Raw genomic sequence first — 17,940 nt, 5'->3', positions numbered from 1 at the left:
CTGGAGGTCATATACAGTTGTTCACATGAATGGAAGCAGACTTGCCATCTGGAATCCAAAAATGGAATTTTTGAACTGCTTCTGCAGGAGTTCGTCCAAGGGCCGAGGAAGGCTTGTCGAGTTGAACTTGGTTTGAGGCTGGATAGCGGGTGGGAGGTTAGGGTTTGTGACTGTGAGTTGAAGTCTCTCTTCCTCTCTGTCTGTGTCGGTGTGAAGAAACTAAGTATTAAAAAAAAAATGAATGTTGCACAGCAGCTTCATTTAAAGACTAAGTTTCTGCCTTGGTTACAAATCGTATTTTTTTAGCCATTTTTCCTGGGAATTTATTAGCCTGAAATAATGGGAGTTGATCTGTATGTAATGAATTGTTTGATCTGTTTGGAGTGTGAATAAAAAACAAAAAAAAAACTACAGCTATTTTTGTTGTTATACCTCTGCTCTGCTTTCCTGTTTCCTGTCTCCTGTTTTCAGATTCCAATTTATGAGAAGGATTAATGTATCGATTTACTCTACTGGAAGCTCCAAACCTTTTATCCTACCATTAATGGCAAGCTTGTTCAACCTGAACACCCAGTTGAAGGCCGATTACAGTCACTTTATGATCCAAACATCCCACCACTGAGCAGGTACTTGCTGTCTGATCATTTCTGGACATTCAACCCATCATCAAATGTGTTATCCAAATGATTATTAGATATTTGAATCTAGACCAATTATCCACGAGCACATGGGTTGTTTACTACTGGAGAGAAGCCAGGCTTCCACTTAGTTCCATATTTATCCATGATCATTTCTGTTTTTCTATTTGATTTATTATCATTATCCGATCATTGTCATATAAAGCAAACTCAATAGGGGGGGAAATGATTCAATCTGCTTTAACCGTGTTGAAATTTCTTGGTGGATAATGATTCATAAAGCCCTTCAGTCCAAGAAGCCATGTGTGCCTCTTGTTTTCAATCAAGACTTCAATACTGAACAGTTAGAAGCTAAAGATATGTTCTACTTCTTGTTTTTTGTTGTTTTCGATCCAGTCACATTTACCATGATTTCTCTGCTACGATGCAATTCCAAATGCTTTCTTTGGTATTTTAAGGGAAGTGATAAAGCACATGAGCAGTCAAGGCTGCAGATGGTGCAGAGAGCAGTGAGGAAGAGAGCTGGGAATCTGGGAAACTAAATTTGCAGCTAAAAAATTCTTTTTTTGTTCTCTTTTTCTTTTTAAGATCTCCGAATTGTTTAGCAATTTAACATGCAAAGAAGCCCATTTCACAGGCTGCATCAGCACCGAGTTCTTTCAAGGTCTGCAACTTTAGCAGAATCTCAATTTGGAAGAGGTTCTCCGGCGAGAATAGCAGCTCTGGTTCGTGTTTTATTTCGTTTCTGTCAACTGTACCATTTGTCAGTTCTCATTTATCATGTTCTTTTGGACGGGACTTTTACCCATGTCGTTCTCTGCCTGGGATCTTCTTTGCCCCTCATCTAACAGTAGTAATGTCACTTCACACCGGTAAAAAGTTAAAAACAAGTCCTTCTCTTCCATTGAAACAGAATGATTCAACTTATTGCAGACAAAGGAGTAACAACTGACGCATCATCCCGTAGATACAGAAACTGTGACCACAGCTATGGCCATGAATGACTGGGAGGAAGAAGTAGGAGGGATTAGAAATCTGATACTCACAGACGTTTTCTGTTCTGGACGGTGTTTGTGGCCCAGAGGGCCCCGCCGTAAATGACGACGTTCCCGTCGCCCTGAACGATGAGACGGTAATTGTTGGGTCCTTTCGCGCTTCGACTATTCCACACCACGCTGGAGCCGGAAAGGAGGACGAGGTTGCCGTCGTTCTGAAGGGTGGCTCGGCAGGAAGTGCCCTTCCCATCGGTTCTCGAGCTCCACAGCGCCCTGTTTCCGTTCACGTACAGCACAAGGTTGCAGTCACCTTGCATGATGAAGCGGTACGGTCCATTCTCAAGAAACTCGTTGGTATTGAGGCTCTCCCCGCTGAACATCAGGTCCTCTCCCACTGCCATCTTCGAGCAAAACACAGTCAGTGCCAGAAGAAAGACCATGGTTCTGACTCTCAAATTCGCCATTGTTCTCCTGCTGAGAAACGCTGCTCTTTCCACTGTGGGAGGATGAATGAAGCAGTCGTGACTGGTAGCAGTTATATAGACTTTTTTCGTCCATAATTTTTCCCTCCATGAACGAACCAGACAGTCATAGCAGCCATTTTTTGGCTTCTAACGTCTGGACTTTTTCCGGTCAAACTTGAAACTAACTTGGAATTCTCATTAAATGCATGAAAGGTACCATTTGAGTTACTATCTACTACAGCAATGAATGAAATGATCAACTTCAATCTGAATTTTTTTTTTTTTGAGTTCAGAGAGATTGGTTCAGCGTAGAACCAGAAAGTTTGAAAAGAATGGACAATGAATTAAACCCTTTCAGCCGTGAAAAACTGTTTCAGCTTAATCAGCAAGTTTTGATCTGCCCGATATTTGAAACTCCCACCCTTGTTTGTGTAAAAAGAAAAAGAAAAGAAATTGAAGAAGCTTAACCCAGTCCAATTTTCTCCAAGGAGCTGACTTACAGTTACAAGTGAGAGAATCAAAGTCTTCCAATGTGAAAGCTATTAATTTCACAGTAGACTATGTACGAATCAATGGAGATTTTTATTGGGATCCCATTCCGGCGGTTGCTGGAGTAAAGCATCTTTATCCATTCTTCTCGAAAGGCATCAGATTCAGCCGACAGAGCAAAAAGGAATGCAAAAAAAATATCCAACTCATGAGCCTCATTGACAAAATGGCGATCGGCGCTTTTGTTTTCAACGTTGGGCCGTCAACCTGATTGAAAATGAGAAGATCTCTACCAAATAATACACTTAAAGTGCGTATTTTATTGCAGTAAAAGTCAAAGGAAAGAAACCTGTCATTCTGGAGCACATTAGGACATGAGCCTGTGGAAGAGAGAAAAAGAAGATAGAACCAACTTGCTGAACAAGTTGGATTGGGTGAGGGCAATTGGATCAAGGGAAAGAGATGACGCTCTGTACTGTCTTGGTGTTCCCTGTAGCTTCGTCATAGATGACGACGTTGCCGTCACTCTGAACAACTAGCCGGTAACTGTTGACATCGGAGCCGGAGAAGATAACCAAGTTGCTGTTGTTCAGGCATTTCCATGGCCTTGAGTCCTGCTAGCCCACAGAGCCTTGATATTTTGTTCTGGTCGACATAAAGGACTAGGTTGCAGTTATCTCGCAGAGACCCCCATATGCTCGAATCAGGCTTTATTGGCATTGTTTCTGTAAGTTGTTCAGCCTCCAACAATTTACCAGCAAGGACAAGGAGATCCACCGTGCAGGCATCATGATTGAGCTTTGGAGTAACACCATACTCCTTATTCATGGAATCAAAGCACCTTTGTCCTTCCTCCAGTAAACCTGAATGACTACAGGCAGAGAGAAGTGAGGTAAAGGCAACTGGGTTTGGTTTCACACCTGCATTTACCATTTCTGTAAGAACACCAATGGCCTTCCACCCACTCATATAAATTACAGCTGTTATCATCAAAATATCAATCTGGAAACCAGTTTGAATATATAGCATAACCATGAAGCCTGTCCCCTTTTCACGACGATCCCAATCTGCCAGAGCCCAGCTTCTCATTACATTGAAGAACTCCAAAGGTTCAGTACTATAACCATTATGAGCATACCCAGGAATCAGCGGGCAATTTATCAAACACAAGGCGTGCTGCGTCAACATGACCAGTAAAGCTGCATTAACAGTAAAGGATCTGCTTACCCAGCTGCATATCGGAAAGGGGAAAGCGAACTTATCTGGCCTCAGCCCAGAACTTATAATCTTCCTATACAGCGTCGTGCATTGTTGAAACAGAGCATTTGTAGCTAGCACAGAGCCTCTGATGATCATGTTCCATAAGTAGCTACAAGGGTTTGGAATATCTTCAACAAAACATATATAAACTTAAATAATTGATTTTAGGATTACATATGAATTTTACATATTTTTTGTTTCACTTAATAAATGACAGGTAATTAGATAAATTTATCTAAAATTAAATGGGTAAATTTTTATTATTTATTTATTATTATTTATAAGAAACAATAAAAAAAAGAGAAAAAAGTGAAAGCAGTATTATAAGACCTGGTTCAGACCGGTCTGTTGAATCAGGTTAAACCAGACCTATCCCTGGTTTTTGTTTTTTTGTAAAATCCAATTAGTGATACAAACCCGGTTGACCCGGCCACGGGTTAATCAAAATCGGGAGCAAACAAAAGAGAGTTCTTATTTTCTTTTCTCTTTCAGATTACAAAAAAGTGGAAATCTTGTAAAACCTCGGTTCTATCTTTTTTCCTTATTCATATATCGCATACAAATACATCTATATATACACAAAGATTACAAGAAAAAAACATATATTTCGGATCTATGAAGTTATTATGGATCTGAAAGAAGTTATTACGAAGGACTTCTTCCTTCGTTTTTTCGGATCTGGAAGAAGTCCTCCTCAGCATCTCACGCTAACAATCTCCATCAAGTCGGCTGAGACTCTGGTTGCATCACTTCCATCTGGTCTTGTCTGTCTCCATCTTGTGAATCATATTCATTTATATCAATTTGATGTTAAAAATGTATTTTTGCATGGAGATCTCAAAAAAGAAGTATGTATGGAATTACCTCCTAGATGTATTATGCAAAACAAAGGATGCAAACAAGTATGTAAACTGAGAAAATCCCTATATGGTTTGAAGCAGTCCCTGAGGGCGTAGTTTAGAAACAGTTTCTTTAAATAACCAAAAGATTAATAACCCAACCTTTTATGCCATAACCAAATCTCATTTTCTGCAAATTTATTCACGAAAAATGCTTGAGCTAAATTATGAGAACTCTCTGGCTTCAAATCAAGGTAATAGAGTTTCCCCCTTCTAGTACTATAACCAATTGTCTTTCAAGTTCGAATGTCATTAAATACACAATGGTTAGGCAACAAAATCACAATACAATGCAAAGTGTGAGTTATTTGAGTCATTGATAATAAATTATGATTGAGGGTTGAAACAACTAATACAGAATCAAGACTCAGAATTTCAGTGAGGGTGATGAATCCTTCTCCAATAACGTGAGAGGGAGTACCATTTGCTGTAGATACAATATATTGTTCAGATGGTTTCATATTTTCAACATAATGATTGTTAAAGGTCATATGATCAGTAACACCAGAATCAATTATCCATTCACTATTTATACTAGGAGTGGAAGTATTAAGAACCTTACCGGATATAGCAGAGGTGAAAGTTTTTGCTATTGTAACGGAAACATGATTATTTGGTTTAATGTTCCGTTTGCGAGGCGCTTTAGTAGGATCCCACCATTTTCGATACCCAATAAATTCATAACATCTTGACTTTGTATGCCGAGTCTCACCACAGTGAATACAAATACGCTCTGGTTTTGATTCATTCGACATGATGCAAGAAGATCGGTAGATCGGTAATGATCACTCAAAAATACTGGTCTAGTCCGCTTTCTGTTTACTAGTTTGACCCAGTTTGGGTCTTTGATTTCGGTCTGGTCAGAGAACTGATCCGGTCTGCTTTCTGAATAATTTTTTTTGGTTTCAGTCTGATCCGGTCCGAGAACTTATCTGATGTGCTTTCTTGCCGGGTTGACCCAGTTTGATATCTAGTTTTTGTCCGGTCCGAGTCCGGGTTGCTCAGTAGCAAAAAATAAAAAGGCAGAATAAAACCAGTACCTAAATTAAGAGAAAACAAAGAAATCACCTTTTTCTTCAAACAGTGTCGAAGTCGAGAGGGTTCAGAACTCGTTTTCTATCGAGAGGGTTAGGTAGGATTATGTCAGAACTCATCTTCTCCGAAGGTGGCAGACAAATCGGAAAAAAGAGTTCTGGTTCAGCGTGTCTGAATTGGATACTCTCCTTCGGTTTCACCGGCGACTGAGATTAATACGGGATAGTCTTTTAGGGTAATTTTATGTTAATTTTTTCTTTTTACAAAAATCCCTGTTCGACTGTTTGTGAAGGAAAGCTCAGGTCTCGCGGCGTCTCGAACGGCCAACATTATTTTTGTTTTTTTATTTTTAGAAATAAAATATCATATTTATGACATAATCCCGACTCAATCGATGGTCGAATCCGGTTGAATGAGGTTAGACGGGACCCGGTCACCTCATCGGGTCCGGCTCAGCGCGCAACTGACACCATTGGCCACGGTATCTTCGGGAAGGGCATTAATGTAATATAAATGCTCCAACCCTAACAACTCGAGTTTCCGATTTCGTTGATCACCGACGCGCAAAAGGGAAGGTTGAAACATCACGGGGCTACAGGCTTCTCCCTCTCAATGGTGCTCACTGTGGCTTGATTGGGGCTTTTCCTTACAGAAACTGAAAAAGAGGAAGGTGATAAGAGATAGCTCAGTTTTCCCACTTAGTAGCGCTGTCTGGGTTGAGTTTGATATTTTGATTACGGAAGAGATTTGAATAAAAAGCGAGGTGAGTGATAAGAAGCAGAAGCGGCTCTTATTCTTCGTCTTCTTTATTTTCTGTAGGGAAGGGTAGGAGGGAGTAACTTCTTGTTGGAGGGTTATGAGATTTCACTACTGACATGGAGTACTGTTACTTCTCAATTTAGCCATGGTTTCTTTGTGATTGTGCTTTTAGTATAGAGTGTTCTGTCTTCATCTTCTTTCTTTTTTACTTCCTTCCACGATTGCTGTGTCTGCTTTGTTGTTATTTGCTTTGAAACATTGAGAGATTGGAACTGCTATTGTGTCCTTCGTTATCCGTTTAGTCCAATTACCTAATTACTTGTTAATTGATGGGAAGGATGGCGGAACATATGCATGATAGTCAGAACGGGCAAGGAAGTACCCGTTACCCGTTCTGATTATTACCTGTTTATTGTCTGAAACTCACTTTACCAGCCAGTTTTTATTCATCTTCTCTCCGCCCCACCATTTTCTAATTCAGTTTAAGTTTACTTAATGCAAAGAGTTGGTTTTTCTCTATTTTTGTGTGAAATCTAAGCTCTTCTTAACTTCTACTGTTCTTTTTGGGTGTGTTTCTGCTGTCGCAGTGCTCATATTGATAATTCGCTTTGAGCTTCTGGGGGCTTTCTTTTGAATTTATTCAACATTGCAGTGCCGAAATGCCATCACGGCCTGAATTTCAAGCTCCTCCAGAGTTTTTCTATAATGATCAGGAAGCTCGAAAGTACACTACTTCCTCCCGTATAATTGAAATCCAGGTAAAAATTGTTTTTTCTTCAGTTTGACCTCTCTCTCTCTCTTTCTCTTGGTGATAATGAAGTGAAAATTATTGGTTTATAGTGATATAGAAATAATCGTTTTATTTGATATGACTTTCCCTGTTGTAAAGGCAAAGTTAACTGAGAGAGCTTTGGAGCTTCTTGCTTTGCCTGATGATGGAGTTCCCAGGCTTCTTCTTGATATAGGTAAGCTTGTGATGCAAAATCTGTTCTATTGTTCAAGTTTCGTTGCATGGAAGTTATTCATATAAACTTAGCCATCATGTTTTTGCAATAATATTTGTTTTGGTTGATATTACTATATTCGTTATCCTTTTGACTTGAATACTTAATAGATGTAAACTACTTTTACTGACCGTCATGTTTTCTGCATAGGATGTGGGTCAGGGCTAAGTGGGGAATCACTTTCTGAGAGTGGAAATCAGTGGATTGGCTTAGATATTTCACAGTCAATGCTGAGTATGTTTAGTTTATTTATTTTTTATTCAAATATCTCTTTTTTTTATTTGGTTTATATGCATTTTTATTGGTATGGTTTTTCCTTTTTAAGTTAATTATATCTCCATGCAGATATAGCTTTAGAAAGGGAAGTGGATGGTGATCTTTTGCTTGCTGATATGGGTCAGGTATATCTTACTGTTGTGAGTTTGTTTTGCTTCTATTACTTTTTTCAACCTAGAGGCAGAAGAAAGAGATAAGTAAAGATGGTTGGAGATAATTTTTTATTAATCTGATCTTATTGATGATTTGAAAGGATATGTTCCTGTAACTCTGCCCTAAGGTCACATGCCAAAAGAGTTCTTTTGTTTTTTGGAAAAGGAAAATAGTTCCTAAGGGATATAACTCTGTCCAGACTTTGCTTTACATATCAGAGACCCATGCGTGCCATATTATGTGGAAAGTTTTAGCAACAAGTGACCCATTTTAATACTTGATAGTTCTATCTTGTTGGTTAACTTTATTCATATTCTTCTTCCAGGGTCTAGGCTTGCGGCCTGGAGTTTTTGATGGTGCAATAAGTATTTCAGCAGTTCAGGTTGGTTTGTCTTTTACCTTCCCTGGTTATTCTCTGAAACTCATTAAAAGTTAATGAGTGCTTTAAGTATGATTTCTTTAACTATGATGGTTTTGATGGAGCTGTCAGAGTCACTGTCAATCAGTCTCACGTTTTAGTATTAGTATATGGTTTTATATGGTTTGACCCTTTAACTCGTTTATGACTTGGCAGTGGCTGTGCAATGCTGATAAGTCCTCAAATGAGCCAAGATTGAGATTGAAGTATGTCTTCAAAGTGAAGTCCTTAGCTGAAAGATAAGTTTCTTTTGTCTTTCCTCTCTTACTAAGAGTAGATTGATGTTTTTGCAGGGCATTCTTTGTGTCGTTATATAGATGCCTAGCAAGAGGTGCTAGAGCAGTGTTGCAACTGTATCATGAAAATGAGGCCCAACTTGAGCTAATCACTACTTCTGCAATGCGAGCTGGATTTGCAGGCGGTTTGGTTGTTGATTTCCCGCACAGGTAGAGCAGGACCGTTGTTTTTATTGGTGTCCAAATTCTTTTCAATTTGGCAGAAAAGAGCTTTCTGATGTTTGAGAAGATAGAGACTGGAATAAGATGAAATCTTGGAATAGATCATGGCACTTACTGCTGCTATGAGGCTTATGAATTTTTAAATGCAAACTCTTTCTTTTTACTCTGAAAACTCTCAAGTTTCTTCTCCAACATTTCATTTTATGAAACTGGTGCCCTTAAGAAAACAGGTGCATTTGCAAGAAAGCCTGAGTTGTCCTAAATCTCTTCAGTGGTCCAATATATTTTCTTGGACTATATATTCCTTTAACTATAATTGGATCGTCTCTCATCTATGGGCTCCTATCATATTTTTTTGACATGTGGATATGATTAAGTTATCTGCATTTGTGCTTCCTCCACATATTCTTACTGTGATGCTTGTACCACTTTCTTTCCTTTGTATTTTTCGTTTACCATGTTAGGAATTTACATGTCCACTTTTATGACAAAGAGCATTTTTTTTTATGAAGGCTTTATAGATTGAACTTTAAAGAAACAAATTTTAGATGTGCCATATATTTAGCCTGATTGGTTTTAAGCATATACCATGGATGGCTCACTAATATCAGACATTGTTCTTTGACAGTACTCGTGCAAAGAAAACTTTTCTTGTCCTTACTTGTGGTCCACCATCCATTAGCACTGCTCTTCCAAAAGCCAAAGTTGAAGATGGTGAGAGCTGCAGTGATGAGAGCAGTGATGAGGAAAATCAAACTGTAAGCTAATTTAAGCATTGATCATTCTTCTTCTTTTTGCCGTTCCTCTTCTTCTTGTTACTGAACTTGATTGAGAAATAGTGCGATGCAAAATGTGATTAGATTGGATTCTTTTAACCTTATTTGCATTTTGAATATCTTGTTACTTGTTCGTTTTTTGAACTGAGAGATGAGTCTTTGGGGATGCAGGTCAGCGTCTCGGATAGGCACAGATCAAGGAAAAAACAGAAAATAAACAAGAAAGGGAAAGGGAGGGATTGGGTGCTGAAAAAGAAGGAACAGATGAGAAAAAAGGGTCATACAGTACCTCCTGACACAAAATATACTGCACGCAAACGGAAGGCTCGCTTTTGATTAAAGTTATCTCAACTTATTTTACTTGTCAACAACTTAAAACTCCAGGTAACTATATCACATACACTTGATTTTCAGCATCTGTAGAGACTATTAGCAGATATTGGTTCGTAAGAAAATAGAATTTTTGTGGCAGTAAGATTCAGGGGTTCATTTATGGAGAGGCATCATGGGTTTCAAATAGAGAAAATAAAGATAGTACGTTTGTGACTGAAGAAACCCCACTTTAATTGATCTGAGGGCATTGAAGTTTTTAATATTTTACTTTGATTCAACTAGTTTGAGTTTGAGGGTACATTAAATTTGAAAACCGGAACCGGATGTTGTTGCAGCATCCAAGTGCATATTTAGATTTTGCTGATCATGAACATGAGAAATGAATGAAAGATTAGATTTAAGTGTTCTTCATTTGAAGCTCGAGTAATGAATGATGTTTGACAATATGGTTTGCTCATGCATGCAGTTATTGTAAGGACGAAGAGCGGGTCCTAGAAGCTTGCCTGCAGGCCAACAGCCTGGTTATTGTTGTTCCTGCCTCGACAATCACAAGTTGAAACTATTTATTAAATTTTTATTCCCTTTTGTACTCGTTTTAACTATTTATATTTTAGTCCGATTTCTTTAAAAACTCTGGCAGCAGTTCAGCAGTGATTGTGGTCAGGCCTCGGAATTTCCGTAGGTGATTGCAATTTGAGATATAAAGCAGTGAAGGTAACAACAGAGTAAATCCGAAGAGAACAGAGCAGCTTCTGTTTCTCCAGCGACACACTTTTTAAGTAACAAAATGGAGCAGCAGAAACAATAGTTTCTATTCTTCTTCCCGACGTTCTGCTCATTCTTCTTAAAAAGATATCTGGATTGTCTATGTCAATTGAAGTTAATTGACCAGAGTAAAATGGCAAAAAAAAAACAGAAACGGGCAGGGAAAATTCCTTTTGATGTAATCAAATTATTATTTTTACAGTGTTTAAACTCTCACTCTTAAACCTGTAATACAAGACAGGGATCAAATTTGGTTTTAATAAATTCCTTAGAATGCATTATTTTACTTAATTAACATAAGAGACACCTTTAGATTAACCATTTACTAACACATTCAAGTTTATACAGCTCTAATCTGATCCATTTGTCTTTCCTACTCAACCAGAAATCCCATAAGAAGGTTTTATTTTTTTTCTCAATAGTAATTTTTTAATAATATAAAAAATGCGTAAAATAGAAATTGCCCCCATGCAGGATCGAACTACAGACCTTCAGTTTACAAGACTGACGCTCTACCACTGAGCTATAGGGGCTGTAGCTGTTGTTTTATTTACATAGGATAAAATTTACTTATATAGGAATTACGTAAGGGTAAGTAGAGAGAAAATCGTCGCTAAAGAGGTCCTTATGGTTTCTGAAATGGAGAAGCTGAGCCTCGATCAGCTCAAATCTCTCAAAGAGCAAGCGGACCCCGAGGTCAACTTGCTCCAAGACAGCTTGAACAAGATCAGAACAGCCGCCACCCGGTTAGAGATCGCTTCAAAAGCTTTGCAAGACCTCTCTCTCCGGCCTGAAGGTTTTGACCTGATTCCCTCTATTGCTTTAATGTGATGCTATTCATTGTGGGTTCTCGCTATTTATTTGATTTCTTCGGATTCTGTTTTACAGGCAAGGAAGAGTTGGTACCTCTTACGGCGTCTCTCTACGTTCACGGAAAGCTGGATGATGCTAGTAAAGTTCTCGTTGATGTCGGTACTGGATACTTCATCGAGGTCCGTCCCAACTTTTTTTTTTTTTCTGAATTTCGCTACTTTTGTTGATTGCTGCTACACACAGTTTTCGCACCTAAATTTAACTTTTTACTCCTTTTAGCTTTTGTTACATTTTGAGCAAAGAAAGTTTCCCTGTTTCCTCTCGAATGTCGTGATACATTTCATTGGTTCATCACCACTACATAACAGATTTAATGTAAAGTTCCTTTTGTCACTTCGAGAAAACAATGGAGGGAGGCCAAGACTACTGTGATCGGAAAATCAACTTGCTCAAGTCGAACTATGATGAGCTTATGGAGGTACGTTTGCAGAAGAGTGTCCCATCCCAAAGTCTAAATTGTGTGTCTTCCTTTCAGTTATTACTGTTCTTTGTTGTGTGACAAGCAGTAGAATTTCAAGGTTTACCTCCATTGTCATGTGCTAACCTTGCAAAGATTCCTGAGCTCAAGACATTACCTGTTTTTTTAGTAGCCCGATGGCACATAGTTCAGCACTAAAGACTCATAAATATCCTTCTTTCTTTGTTCATATGAAAATACTGATGTGGTCGTCGGTTGTTTTCTGAATCTCTACAAAATCCACCTTGTTGATATTCTGTGTTTGGGTATATCCTATATACAGCACATTTACAGTTTATGAGCCAAGAATTTGATTTCACTTTGGGGACCATTTTGTCTTCATTTCTTGAAGCTGACCTTTTTTCTTGTTATTTATTCTGTTAACTAAATATGTTTGTCAAACTTTTTGCTATGCATTGGCATTTTTGTGATGATTTAACTATCTTGAGCTGTTTGCTTACTGCTTGATAACATTATTAAAAGAAACAGCTGCTGGCATCAGTTCAAATTACTTTCACACTTTGGATTAGTTCATTACCTAGCAACCTAAAGGAATAGATTATAACTGGAAAATGTTAGTTTTTGCAAGTTAACAAATGCACTCTGTAGATCATTTCAAGTTTATCTTATTTATTGGAGGAAGGTAACAGAGTGAGTTCTCATAGCTTATATAATTCAGTTGTTTGTTCAGCTGCACAGAATACACTACCACTTTCTTGATGCATTAACATATATATATATATATTTGTAGAACTCTCAATGTTTTAGAATGAAATCGCTTTGGCATATATGCTTGGATTGGTGAACTTGCTTAGTAACATTCATGGCCAGTATAAAAGTAGTGGATGGAAGTAGTACTGATAGTACTTTCAACAGTACTGTTTTGGAGCATCAAAACTTGTGGGGTAGATCTAACAGTGATGCAACTCGGACTTTGGTTAAGGCCGGAACAGTTCCCTGGTTTGACCCTGGGGCTTTTCATACATGTCACTCAAGGCTGATCTGCAAACCCATCGGTTGAAGAGAATGTGCTACTGACCCTGATGTCCCCTTTTCCCTTCTCAGGAAAAGATGTTCTCTTAACCTCCAACTTCTAATTTGAAAATTTTAAATCTTCTATTAGAATTTATTTATTATAGTAGGTCATCACCTCCTCCCCCCAAGACGTATGTTTTACGAATTCAAAGGTTGGAGGTTTGTCCTTTTTTCCTCAGTTCGTTCAAGATGGAAGACCTTTATGGGACACTTGAAGCTAATTATTTCTTTTGTGCTCAATCATCTTTTCATATTTAAGCTGCTCACTTTTTTTTTGCAAAGCCAAACACTTAATAATGTAAAATGCAGGTTGCCTCAAAGAAGAAAAACATGGCAGATGAAGCCGGTGTCGTCCTTCAGACCAAACTGAGACAAGTTACTTCAACACCATGAGGAAGGGGAGCTCTGCCTCTATGTATAAGTTCCGTCTTGGTTACCGGATTATGACCCCATTGCTGATGCTTAATGATAGAAGGACAGCATATTTTTTGAAGTGTGGATTAGTAAAGTTCACTTAATTGATAACATGATCCTTTTCAGTAGTTTTCTTCTCAGTTTTTCTTGGACTATGTAAACTTTCGTTTTGATTTGAATACAACATATTGGCTTTGTTGTTAGCCCCAAAGGCACATCTTGTTTAAACAATAAACGGCTAGATGAATGACAAATTGGCAAATTGGTAGGTGTATTTCTTTGTTTATGCTTATTGTTCCAGTTTTCAAGATTCAGGAAAATTGTGATTAGTCAATTTGTCAATTGAAAAACAGGTAGAACAGACTAAACAGTTCGTCCAAAACCAGACTGCACAGGTCTTCAAATTTCGGTCAATGGATTTGATAAAAGAAGGGTTTTTAAGCCCTAATCGTTACAACAAACAAATATGATTATCGATGACCTTCCATATCTAACATTTTCTCGAGTTCTTTAAACCAATGCAAGCCCTCACTGACCAAGAAACGAGTCCTCTGCAGATCGTTACAGTTCCGATACTTCTTCTTCATCTCTTCCCTTATCCTCTGATATTCATCAAAGGAAAGCACAGGTTTTTGCCATAGGTTTAAATTAGCCAAAGAGCCAAACTTCAGTCCCAAGTAACCAAAATCTCTTTACCTTCGTGAAGACAAAAAACAAAACGCTGGCGAGACTAAAGATTAATGGAGGAAAGGGAGAAGTACAAGTACAGAGATCTTCCTTGCAGAGAAATAACTCTCACTGAAAACCCCAAGCAGACGAGACGAAGCTTTAATTTGCATCGAGAGCGTCATATACTAATAGGTATGCTTTCTGACTACCCAATAAATGGGTGATCCTGATTCCACAGCTCTGGAAATCTCAGGAGAGTTATCTCACGTTTTGCACAAAGCTTCAAAATGGCTGCAAAATTTGGAGCCAGCAATGCAGAAACTCCCTTGTAGAACCTTGGAAGTTAAGAGACGTATCCTGTTTCCTTTACCTGCCAAATCTCTTCCTCTTCTTTACTGACCTCAGTTCTTGTCTTTTGGCTGCATGCCTCAGTCTAAGTTGCCTTGAACTCCTGCCTCCAGGATGATTTACCCGCACTGAAACCTCACTAGTCTTCCACCGTGCTCGAGGGTGCCTCCCACTCAGACTTTTGAAACTATTGCCTCTAGAACTCTGCTTCAACGGATACAGAGACCTGCGGATACGATCCTTTCTTCGCTCCCTTATCGATCTCCGCTTTGTAACAACATTAATGCTTCCGAAGCTCTCCTCTCCTTCTGAGGAATTGGATGATCCTTCTTCGATATCTCGAAACCGGCGGCCTCGGTGCTGTCGCTTGACATTCTTTATTTTGTACCAGAGGAAACAGCTAATGTGTCTCAATGCATGCCAGTAGGTCTCACAAGCAGCCCAAGACATCTTACAGAGGCTTCTGCCCATGCATTGGATGATTCCCAGTTTGAAGAGGAGGTAGAGAAAGAGCATAGCTGAAAACAGGTTATAGATATTAGTTAGTCCTTGTTCCACAACTAAAGTCCATCCACTCTTCATGAAGTTCACAGACTAGTGAGTGCCATTGCTGGAAGGAAAACAGAACCCACTTTGAGTAGGAAGAAGAATACTGGTGATAAATCTGATAGCTGCTGCACCACTCTATATGGCAATTCAATGTATCTTACATCCAAAACTTTTGTAAAGTGGAAGAACTTAAACTAGAAGAAAAGAATTAACAAGTGTGAATGCAAAGACAGTTTTAGGAAAGCTTCAAAAGGCTGTATTTTCTCGATTAGAAGTTATTGAAACCATAAGAATTGCAGAGGAGATCTCACTTTTTATCCATAAGTTTCCAAACAATTACAGCTATATAGATATAGAAGTCTGATCTCTTGGCAACTAGGCCATGAACTCTACCCTATTTTCTTGGTATAATGTATGTGAATAGGAAATTAGCTTAAGTGAAAAAAATCAGCTACTATGATCTCGAAGAAGAAGATAGGGAAATTGGTTATTATATGAGCATGGGAACAAAGAAATGAACATGACTTACTTATATAGGTGAGGACACAGACCATCAACAGCTTCACTAAATCGGAGACACACAAGTGCTCGATGAAACAGATTAAGTCCCATGTGCCTGAACAGATACCTCTGCAAGTGCAACAAGTTAAATTTTTCTTCAGTCGTACTACATCAAAAACTAAAAATTGAAGTCCCCACAATGTTCAGACTTGAAAAGAGACATGCAAAGAAAATACTCAGTAAAACAATATGGAGGGTGCAAAATCCCATCAGAATGATAACTACTCAGGGAACACTCTTTAATGTCAGTGTATACCCTAGTTTCAATATAAAATTTAAATTACATGCAATCAACAAAGGAGAGTAGACAGTGCTTACTCGCATGATCGGCCGAAAATAGTTCTAATTGGAGCTATGAAGGTATTGCCAAGAACAACACCAAGGCCATTTGCAGCTTTACTAATGATAGCTCCCATCAGAACAATGTAGGATAAACAAAATATCAGAACTTCTCTGTGTTTATGACTCTGGGTTGTACTGCTTGCTCATATACTGAGGATTTTGGTCTAATTTATCATGTTTGTCCTGACAAATGAGATACCAAACAGTTGGCCACAAAAGCCAATCAAATCAATTTCACTTTGAACAAAATGAAACAACAAAAGCGGGAGACCTTAAAATAATTCAGTTAGACTAAATTTTCAAAGCAATAACTAGCCAATCGTTATGAATCACCAGAAGACGGAAACCAGTATATAGCAAGGCAGACAATCAAGAGTTGAATTTCTCTCAATCTGTTTGCTTTAGTACAAGAATAGATTCAAATTCAAGACCTGTTTGCTTAGTAAAATACTCTAATTGATTGAATCAAGATCAAGCAGGCCTTTTAATCTATTATGAAATGACAAACAGCTTAAAGGGAAATGGCCATTTTTTTATGACAAGAAATAGTCAGTAAATTACTTGGACATTAAGAGAATGAATTTTGGTTCAAATACATTTTTGTTCGGTTTCTGATCAAGGTGTGGATCAACGGTTTGAAATGAACAAATTCACACTCATATCCTGCGCACTAAGAACTAACTCGACCTGCAAAAAGCACAATTCCAAACAGGTTTCACCAAAGTTGCTGATAGACAAGAACTAATTCAGAAAAGACGACGTCCATCCTCTACTGAATCTACTAGATAGAGAAGAAGAACTGTTGAAGACGTTAGGTAGGGGGATATGATCGATTTAGGGATCTGCGAGCATCTCTTTGGAAGGTAGGAGTTTGCCAAACAGACAAACTCCAGCACTAAGTAACCAAAATCTTTTGACTCTTTTACCTTCTTGAAGATTATTCCAACACGACTGAGAGACTTGCGATTCAAATATGGACAGTAAGAAGAAATCCGGGTGCAGATGATAAACTCGGAGGTCTTCCTTGGAGAAGTTGCAGAGAAAGAAGAAACAAATGCATGAGAAAAGAGAGAACTTATTAAGAATAGAAAAGACATCGTACCCAAAATCAGAGAGAACTTGAGATAGTCTACACGTTCAGTCGAGACACGAATTCCTCCTTGGAAAGCAACATGTCGCTATGATTTGAAGAAATAAGTAAGGATTCATGAGTTACAACTCAAACTCTGGTTATGCTTCGTTTGCTTACGATTCTTTACTCGCCCATATACGTCAGGCCACAAGAAAACTGAACCAGATTGATGTCCGTGCAAAGATGGTTGGGGTGAACGCGAACTGCAGGAAGAGTGATCGCGAAGCGTACGCTGCCGCCGGCCTCGATGAATTCTATGTCACACCACCGAATAGCAAGACGCTAGACGAAATCCTTGACCTCGTGGACGATGACAATGGCAACCGCCGAGCAACTGCAAGGCAGAGAAGCTAATAAACATCTCTGTAGGTAACTCTTTATTCCTAATCATATAAATCCTAACAATTCTTCCCTGCTCCTTCAATTTTTCTTACCTCCACTGGTTCAAATTCATGGTAAAAAAAAAGTAGCCGCCCACGACCGTGTTGATGATCCTCTCTCCCCGAGCACAACAATTAACCTGAATATAGGATTTAAAGCGGCTCTTCAGATACGTACGGTCGTCACGCTGAAGAGGAGGAGAGGAGCACCAAGTAACTGTAAAGACAGAAGTTAGTTATCCTTCTGAAATGATTCGAAAGATAAGTAAATATCCACTTCCTACCATCCCACTACGATCTGAACCTTGATCTTCGAACAGCGTCATGAGAAGGATTATAAATCGGGGGTAGGGAAGCACTTGTACTTGCAGAGACTTGGAGAACTTACACAGAACCATGCGACGTTTCTGAGAAAAAACTTGGGTATACTCACCGTGAGATCGATCTTAAAATCCTGA

General features: G+C 38.6%; 4 protein-coding genes and 1 non-coding gene across 8 annotated transcripts; 2 read left to right on the top strand and 3 right to left on the bottom strand.

Annotated features, from left to right (window-relative positions):
* Window positions 1-1,680: 1,680 nt before the first annotated feature.
* Window positions 1,681-2,097, bottom strand: LOC137939353 (mannose-specific lectin-like). The gene has a single exon (XM_068784629.1). It carries the CDS (start codon window positions 2,095-2,097, stop codon window positions 1,681-1,683), a length of 417 nt encoding a protein of 138 aa, XP_068640730.1.
* A 4,252-nt stretch (window positions 2,098-6,349) lies between these two features.
* On the top strand, window positions 6,350-10,713 carry LOC137939034 (18S rRNA (guanine-N(7))-methyltransferase RID2). Of its 4 annotated transcripts, none has more exons than XM_068784200.1 (11): window positions 6,350-6,450; window positions 7,127-7,297; window positions 7,429-7,504; window positions 7,694-7,777; window positions 7,889-7,944; window positions 8,298-8,354; window positions 8,547-8,596; window positions 8,684-8,836; window positions 9,477-9,606; window positions 9,796-10,008; window positions 10,424-10,713. In XM_068784200.1, the coding sequence occupies exons 2-10, from the start codon at window positions 7,199-7,201 to the stop codon at window positions 9,958-9,960; spliced, it is 870 nt and encodes a 289-aa protein (XP_068640301.1). In that variant the 5' UTR covers window positions 6,350-6,450; window positions 7,127-7,198; the 3' UTR covers window positions 9,961-10,008; window positions 10,424-10,713. The 4 variants fall into 4 exon arrangements, with proteins under 4 accessions (XP_068640301.1, XP_068640300.1, XP_068640302.1 ...); XM_068784199.1 differs by having other exon boundaries at window positions 6,350-6,543; window positions 7,192-7,297; XM_068784201.1 differs by having other exon boundaries at window positions 6,350-6,543; window positions 7,895-7,944.
* Window positions 10,337-13,775, top strand: LOC137939352 (prefoldin subunit 5-like). Its single transcript, XM_068784628.1, has 7 exons — window positions 10,337-10,380; window positions 10,424-10,478; window positions 10,572-10,639; window positions 11,301-11,518; window positions 11,611-11,714; window positions 11,936-12,013; window positions 13,397-13,775. The coding sequence occupies exons 1-7, from the start codon at window positions 10,337-10,339 to the stop codon at window positions 13,478-13,480; spliced, it is 651 nt and encodes a 216-aa protein (XP_068640729.1). The 3' UTR covers window positions 13,481-13,775.
* Window positions 11,184-11,255, bottom strand: TRNAT-UGU (transfer RNA threonine (anticodon UGU)). Its single transcript has one exon. It is a non-coding gene; the product is annotated as a tRNA-Thr (tRNA).
* A 61-nt stretch (window positions 13,776-13,836) lies between the features above and the next one.
* Window positions 13,837-17,932, bottom strand: LOC137938806 (uncharacterized). The gene is made up of 6 exons (XM_068783847.1): window positions 17,767-17,932; window positions 17,537-17,699; window positions 17,073-17,436; window positions 15,947-16,153; window positions 15,597-15,697; window positions 13,837-15,036 (listed from the first exon to the last, which is right to left on the bottom strand). Exons 4-6 carry the CDS (start codon window positions 16,042-16,044, stop codon window positions 14,537-14,539), a joined length of 699 nt encoding a protein of 232 aa, XP_068639948.1. The 5' UTR covers window positions 16,045-16,153; window positions 17,073-17,436; window positions 17,537-17,699; window positions 17,767-17,932; the 3' UTR covers window positions 13,837-14,536.
* Window positions 17,933-17,940: the final 8 nt, after the last annotated feature.

This window comes from Aristolochia californica, unplaced genomic scaffold (assembly GCF_029961685.1).
Source record: "Aristolochia californica isolate CCGP_79_NKW_82.1479 unplaced genomic scaffold, dmAriCali1.0.hap1 SCAF_8, whole genome shotgun sequence".
In the NCBI taxonomy this organism is placed as follows: domain Eukaryota; kingdom Viridiplantae; phylum Streptophyta; class Magnoliopsida; order Piperales; family Aristolochiaceae; genus Aristolochia; species Aristolochia californica.
The sequence above is the reverse complement of the archived record's forward strand: the minus strand, read 5'-3'. Positions and strand labels throughout refer to the sequence as shown.

Excerpts from the sequence above, each read along its gene's own strand:
- LOC137939353 (XM_068784629.1), bottom strand. The coding sequence starts at position 2,097 with ATGGCGAATTTGAGAGTCAGAACCATGGTCTTTCTTCTGGCACTGACT.
- LOC137939034 (XM_068784200.1), top strand. The coding sequence starts at position 7,199 with ATGCCATCACGGCCTGAATTTCAAGCTCCTCCAGAGTTTTTCTATAAT. Across the intron at positions 7,298-7,428 it reads CCCGTATAATTGAAATCCAG|GCAAAGTTAACTGAGAGAGC; the intron begins GTAAAAATTGTT and ends CCTGTTGTAAAG. Across the intron at positions 8,597-8,683 it reads GAGCCAAGATTGAGATTGAA|GGCATTCTTTGTGTCGTTAT; the intron begins GTATGTCTTCAA and ends ATGTTTTTGCAG.
- LOC137939352 (XM_068784628.1), top strand. The coding sequence starts at position 10,337 with ATGAATGAAAGATTAGATTTAAGTGTTCTTCATTTGAAGCTCGA. Across the intron at positions 10,640-11,300 it reads AGGCCTCGGAATTTCCGTAG|GAATTACGTAAGGGTAAGTA; the intron begins GTGATTGCAATT and ends TTACTTATATAG. Across the intron at positions 11,519-11,610 it reads CCTCTCTCTCCGGCCTGAAG|GCAAGGAAGAGTTGGTACCT; the intron begins GTTTTGACCTGA and ends TCTGTTTTACAG.
- LOC137938806 (XM_068783847.1), bottom strand. The coding sequence starts at position 16,044 with ATGGGAGCTATCATTAGTAAAGCTGCAAATGGCCTTGGTGTTGTTCTT. Across the intron at positions 15,698-15,946 it reads ATTTTCGGCCGATCATGCGA|AGGTATCTGTTCAGGCACAT; the intron begins GTAAGCACTGTC and ends TTGCACTTGCAG. Across the intron at positions 15,037-15,596 it reads CTGTGTCCTCACCTATATAA|CTATGCTCTTTCTCTACCTC; the intron begins GTAAGTCATGTT and ends ACCTGTTTTCAG.